Raw genomic sequence first — 6,181 nt, 5'->3', positions numbered from 1 at the left:
TGAGATTCGATCGTCGGTATTTCAATACCTAGCTCAATCTAGTTACTGGCAAGTCTCTTTACTCGTTTTGTAATACATCATCCCGCAACTAACTCATTAGTCACATTGCTTGCAAGGCTTATATTGATGTGCATTACCGAGAGGGCCTAGAGATACCTCTCCGACAATCGGAGTGACAAATCCTAATATCGAAATACGCCAACTCAAGATGTACCTTCGGAGACAACTGTAGATCACCTTTATAATCACCCAGTTACGTTGTGACGTTTGGTAGCACACAAAGTGTTCCTCCGGTAAACGGGAGTTGCATAATCTCATAGTCATAGGAACATGTATAAGTCATGAAGAAAGCAATAGCAACATACTAAACGATCAAGTGCTAAGCTAACGGAATGGGTCAAGTCAATCACATTATTCTCTAATGATGTGATCCCGTTAATCAAATGACAACTCATGTCCATGGCTAGGAAACTTAACCATCTTTGATTCAACGAGCTAGTCAAGTAGAGGCATACTAGTGACACTTTGTTTGTCTATGTATTAACACATGTACTAAGTTTCTGGTTAATACAATTCTAGCATGAATAATAAACATTTATCATGAAATAAGGAAATAAATAATAACTTTATTATTGCCTCTAGGGCATATTTCCTTCAGATGATGTTCCAGAGCTCAACGGTGAGAGGATCGTCATCGGGCGTCATGACAGCGTTGAGGATGTTGAGTGAGACAGACCCATAGAGCCAAGAGACGATGGTGGCGTAGAGGAGAGACCACTCCAGGGTCGGTGCATCGGGGGCATCGAGGTCGAGGTGATCCATGAGGGCGTACTTGCGACAGGCGGCGCAGAAGAAGGTGCGCCACTGATGTGAACGCCGGTGTCAAGCGCGAGCTCGGCGGGAACGTGTCCCTTGATGGAGTGCAGGCCAACGGCCTGGGCATGCAGCGAGGTCAGGGAGAAAGACCATGCGCTCGTCCCGGACCCATCGGCGTCGGTCGCGAGAGGCATCTTAGCCTTGGCGGCCTCGGCCTCGGCGTCCTGGCACTCCTTGGTCGTGGCCAGCACCTTGTTCGTCGCGTCCGCGTCGGGCTGCGACATGGAGGCGGCGGTGTGGGTGCGGCGGCGAGTGGGGTGGTGGCTTCAGTGGCGGCGTAAGGAGGAAGGCGACGCAGACTAGGGTTTTAGGCTCGATACCATGTAATATTTGGGAAACCATGTGTTACGGTGCCTTGTATTGATCAATATATAGAGGTTACAAGGCAGAGTTTGTATCGTGCAATACACGGACACGTATACAAGGACTACACATATACAACCGTATATCTATACAAATACAATATGGTTATATATTCTAACAGAACCGAAACTTGCAACAAAGTAGGAGTAAAGAAAGAAATTGCAAACATGATGACGTCTTCCCAAGGTTCGGATTATTGGCGCAATTCTACTTATCAGTGAAGGTTCGGACAAGCCCTAAGGCCACCAAGGCCTAGGTAAGGTTGCCCGCTAAGCACTTTTGTCCACCTATCTTACCATGGCTTGATACCGCAGAGGTCTAAGCCTCACCCGAGGATGTTGTTCCCAAAAAAGATGATCACTAGGGCCTTGTACAGACTCTTGATTCCCTCACACCTTGAAGGCTCTCAATGACTCCTAACCGTCTAGGAGAGGCACACACCCTCCAAGAGTAACAAGAAGAGTAAAGTCACTTGAATGAACTCCCAAATAGATCTTTAATCAACTCTTCAAGAAACTATAGAATCTCTCGCTCATTAACTCTTCAAGAACCTGTAGATAGGTATGGTCAACATAAATCAAAATTATTCAAAGTCGGCGATCACTTGGCGGCTCCTACAAAATTCAACCCGAAATCAGAGGCAACGCACAAACTAAACACATAAGATCAAATAAAAAAACTATGCAATGAAACCCAAATATATGCAACAAAAATACTACATATATGCAACAATAGTTTCTCTAACACAAATATTACATGCATACGATTCTTAAAAAATTATAATGTCTATAACTCATGTGTCGGCCTGATTCAACACCGAATCAAGATTAGTTGAAGATGTTTTTATACTGATGCTACACAATATGAACTTGCATCAAAAGTCAACCTATGCAACAAAAGGTCCCAATCTTGCGCCAAGAAATCACAAACAGAGGTGTATGGTCGAGTTATGGTAAAGAGGGGTGTTCTCTACTAGGTTGTCCAGGGGGAACCTACACATGCACGTTTACAACAAAATAAAGTGCGGAAGCAAAACTTGCAATAAAGTAGGAGCAAGAAAAGAGATTGCAAACACAACAAACACGATGACGTCTTCCCAAGGTTCGGATTATCAATGCAGCCCTTATTGGTGAAGGTTCAGACAATTCCTAAGGTCACCAAGGCCTAGGTAAGGTCACTGATACGTCTCCAACTTATCTATAATTTTTTATTATTCCATGCTATTATATTATCTGTTTTGGATGTTTAATAAGCATTTATATGCTATTTTATATTATTTTTTGGACTAACCTATTAACCGAGAGCCGAGTGCCAGTTTTTTTTGCCTATTTTAGAGTTTCGTAGAAAAGGAATACCAAACGGAGTCCAAACAGAATGAAACTTTTGCGATGATCTTTCTTGGACCAAAAGGAAACCAAAAGACTTGGGAATGAAGTCGGGGACGCAACGAGGCGGCCAGGGGCAGGAGGGCGCCCCCCCAAGGGGGTAGGGAGCACCCCCTACCTCGTGGGCCTGTCGTAGCTCCCCTGACCTAGCTCATTCGCCTATATATACTCTTATACCCTAAAAACATCCAGGGGAGCCACGAAACCACTTTTCCACCACCGCAACCTTCTGTACTCGTGAGATCCCATCTAGGGACCTTTTCCGCCATCCTGCCGGAGGGGGATTTGATCACGGAGGACTTATACATTAACAACATTGCCTCTCCGATGATGCGTGAGTAGTTTACCACAGACCTAAGGGTCCATAGCTAGTAGCTAGATGGCTTCTTCTCTCTCTTTGATTCTCAATACCATGTTCTCCTCGATGTTCTTGGAGATCTATTCGATGCAATATTCTTTCGTGGTGTGTTTGCCAAGATCCAATGAATTGTGGATTTATGATTACATTATCTATGAATATTATTAGGTTCTTCTCTGAATTCTTATATGCATGATTTGATATCTTTGCAAGTCTCTTCGAATTTTCGGTTTAGTTTGGCCTACTAGATTGATCTTTCTTGCAATGCGAGAAATGCTTAGCTTTGGGTTCAATCTTGCGGTGTCCTTTCCTAGTGACAGTAGGGGCAGCAAGGCACATATTGTATTGTTGCCATCGAGGATAAAAAGATGGGATTTTCATCATATTGCTTGAGTTAATTCATCTACATCATGTCATCTTACTTAATGCGTTACTCCGTTCTTTATGAACTTAATACTCTAGATGCATATGCTGGATAGCTGTCAATGTGTGGAGTAATAGTAGTAGATGCAGAATCGTTTCAGTCTACTTGACACGGACGTGATGCCTATCTTCATGATCATTGCCTTAGATATCGTCATAACTTTGCGTTTTTCTATCAATTGCTCGGCAGTAATTTGTTCACCCACCGTAATATTTGCTATCTTGAGAGAAGCCACTAGTGAAACTTATGGCCACGGGTCTCTTTTCCATCATATAAGTTCTCGTTTACGTCTTACTAGTTTCCCATCCACTATTTTGCAATATTTTACTTTCTGATCTAGCTATAAACCAAAAATACCAAAAATATTTACTTTATGTTTATCTATCTCTATCAGATCTCACGTTTGCAAGTGAGCGTGAAGGAATTGACAACCCCTTTACCGCGTTGGGTGCAAGATGTTGATTGTTTGTGTAGGTATTCGGTGACTTGTGTGTTGTCTTCTATTGGATTGATACCTTGGTTCTCAAACTGAGGGAAATACTTACGCTACTTTGCTGCATCACCCTTTCCTCTTCAAGGGAAAAACCAACGCAAGCTCAAGAGGTAGCAGCCACCCACAAAGAGCCTAAGAATTTGTCCACCTATCTCACCATGGTTTGATACCGCAGAGGTCTAAGCCTCAATCGGGGATGATCTTCACAAAGAAGGTGATCACTAGGGCCTTGTACAGACTGTTGATTCCTTCACACCTTAAAGGCTCTCAATGACTTCCTAACTCTCTAGGAGAGGCGCACACCCTCTAAGAGTAATAAAAAGAGTAAAGTCGCTTGAATGAACTCCCCAATAGATCTTTAATAAACTCTTCAAGAAAATGTAGAATCTCTTTCTTACTAAGAATTGGAGGATGGAGCAAAGGTAGATGGAGTATACTAAGAAAAGGTTCCAAGAGGGGAGTAGGTTGGCTTTCAAGTGCTCCAAAAAATTGCTTCAAAATCTTTGTTGGTCGCTTGACGTGTCTAAAGTTTGGCTTTCAAGTGCACCATGTTTTTTGGCTCATTTGTTGCATATCATGACACTAAAATTCCTCATATCATGTTCTGTTGAGCCCCTTTTATGCTTGTTTTGTAGAGTTACCCGATTTCGTACCTTTTAATCATGAGCACTACATACTGATTATAGTTTTTTTTGTAGGTTTTCGTTGTTTTTTATGCAAAGGTACTTTGGAACTCCCATGGACTTAATGGATAGAGCCAAGTTGGGATTCATCTGAAGAAGTTAATAACACTAGATGCAAGGCCGATGGAGATTTTGACACATGAATTCCCCACAATATGCACTAATTGAAGATCTAATACTTAGATGTTGTGCGTCCCATCAATATGAATCCAATGAGCTCAAGATCACCTCAATTGAAGCCGGAGTGAAGAAAGGGCGGTCAAAATACAAAACATTGCACGAGACTAGAAGGATAGTCGACCATCAGTCCGATCGCGTGTCATTGTACTGGTGCTTGTGTGGTTGGGATCACGAAAAGCATTGTAACTTTCTTGTTTTAACTCTGATTTATCCCTGGTTTGTTTCCTTCTTTCAGGAGAAGATAAGGAAGCTATTCAGAGGATATAGTCCACCTTCTAGCCCTTGGATGGAAGTGGGTGATCAATGAAGGAGAGGGCTTAGCATGAGCTATATATATGCATCCATCTTGAGGGAGCCGTGTGTAAGTCACCTAGCAGGCAAGGAGGACAGCCTCCATTTCACCCCACCTTGAAGAACACCTCAAGTACGTCCAAGAGCAAGGGAAGAACACATCCACGCTGGGATCCAAGAAGGACGAAGAAGGGAGAAGCCTCCACCTCTGACGTGGCCTCAGGGCTAGCGCTGGTGCACCTCCTCCCACTCCACAGTGACTACTCAACCACCTCCCGTTAGTTGGGAACCAATGAATAAATCTGTATAAATAACGCCACCAGTCTAGGTCAAGCAATGCTACAAAACAAAATTAAGAATCCATTCATGCCCAAAGCGATTCTACTGAGGTTAACAATATCATTCCTAGGTAGACTCGATTTGTGTACGCCCCCTCCAATTGTATACCTATACTCACCAATGGAGTTGTAAAGGTGTTTTTATATATCCTTTGATTGGGAGCTTATAAGGGCATCTCTAACAGATCTCCTATCCTAAAAGTCCAGAATCACTCCTTTTCCCATCGGCTTCTTCACCTTCTTTGTCATGTCTTCGTCAATGACGGTAAGCCCTTGTCCGCCTGATTTAGGGATTCATGTAGGCACTTGAGGCTTCGATTTAGGTGTCAACTCGGGTTTAGGGTAGGATTTAGAGTTTCATATCGACTCGACTAGGGTGTCAATTAAGGGTTTCATTCAACTCAAAGTGCCTATAATGCAGTGTGAATGCTTGTTCAAAGTGCTATGTTGTGCCTATAAGTAGTGTCACGTCCACGCTGTCAGATCGTTGCAGGTTGCAGCCACTTTCGCGGCGTAGCATCTTTGCGGCTGCAGCCGACCCATAACCACTTCCGCAACAGAGAACAGACCCACGCCAAACAAGCACAACCGGAAATTCTCCACCCAGCAACTCACACGGTCACACTCCCTCGCGCTCACATCAAAACAGCGAGAGAACGCGCCGCCGCCGTGGACCACGCACCGCTCGACAGCCGATAATGCTCCTCCTCTTCGCGCTCCTCGCCGGCGCCGGCGCCGCCGCCTTCCTCCTCTTCAAGTTCGCCACCGCCGACGGTAAGCAGCGCCGCGT

General features: G+C 44.1%; 1 protein-coding gene across 1 annotated transcript in view; it reads left to right on the top strand.

Annotated features, from left to right (window-relative positions):
- Positions 1 to 5,940: 5,940 nt before the first annotated feature.
- LOC119295155 (dehydrogenase/reductase SDR family member 7-like) overlaps positions 5,941 to 6,181 on the top strand; it is a 5,941-nt gene continuing 5,700 nt past the window's right edge. Inside the window, exon 1 of the mRNA XM_037573500.1 lies at positions 5,941 to 6,165. Coding sequence (XP_037429397.1) covers positions 6,090 to 6,165 — 76 coding nt within the window. The 5' untranslated portion in view covers positions 5,941 to 6,089. The remainder of the gene's footprint in view (positions 6,166 to 6,181) is intronic.

Source organism: Triticum dicoccoides, chromosome 4B (genome assembly GCF_002162155.2).
Source record: "Triticum dicoccoides isolate Atlit2015 ecotype Zavitan chromosome 4B, WEW_v2.0, whole genome shotgun sequence".
Classification (NCBI taxonomy): Eukaryota; Viridiplantae; Streptophyta; class Magnoliopsida; order Poales; family Poaceae; genus Triticum; species Triticum dicoccoides.
This window is presented reverse-complemented; position numbering and strand designations above follow the sequence as displayed.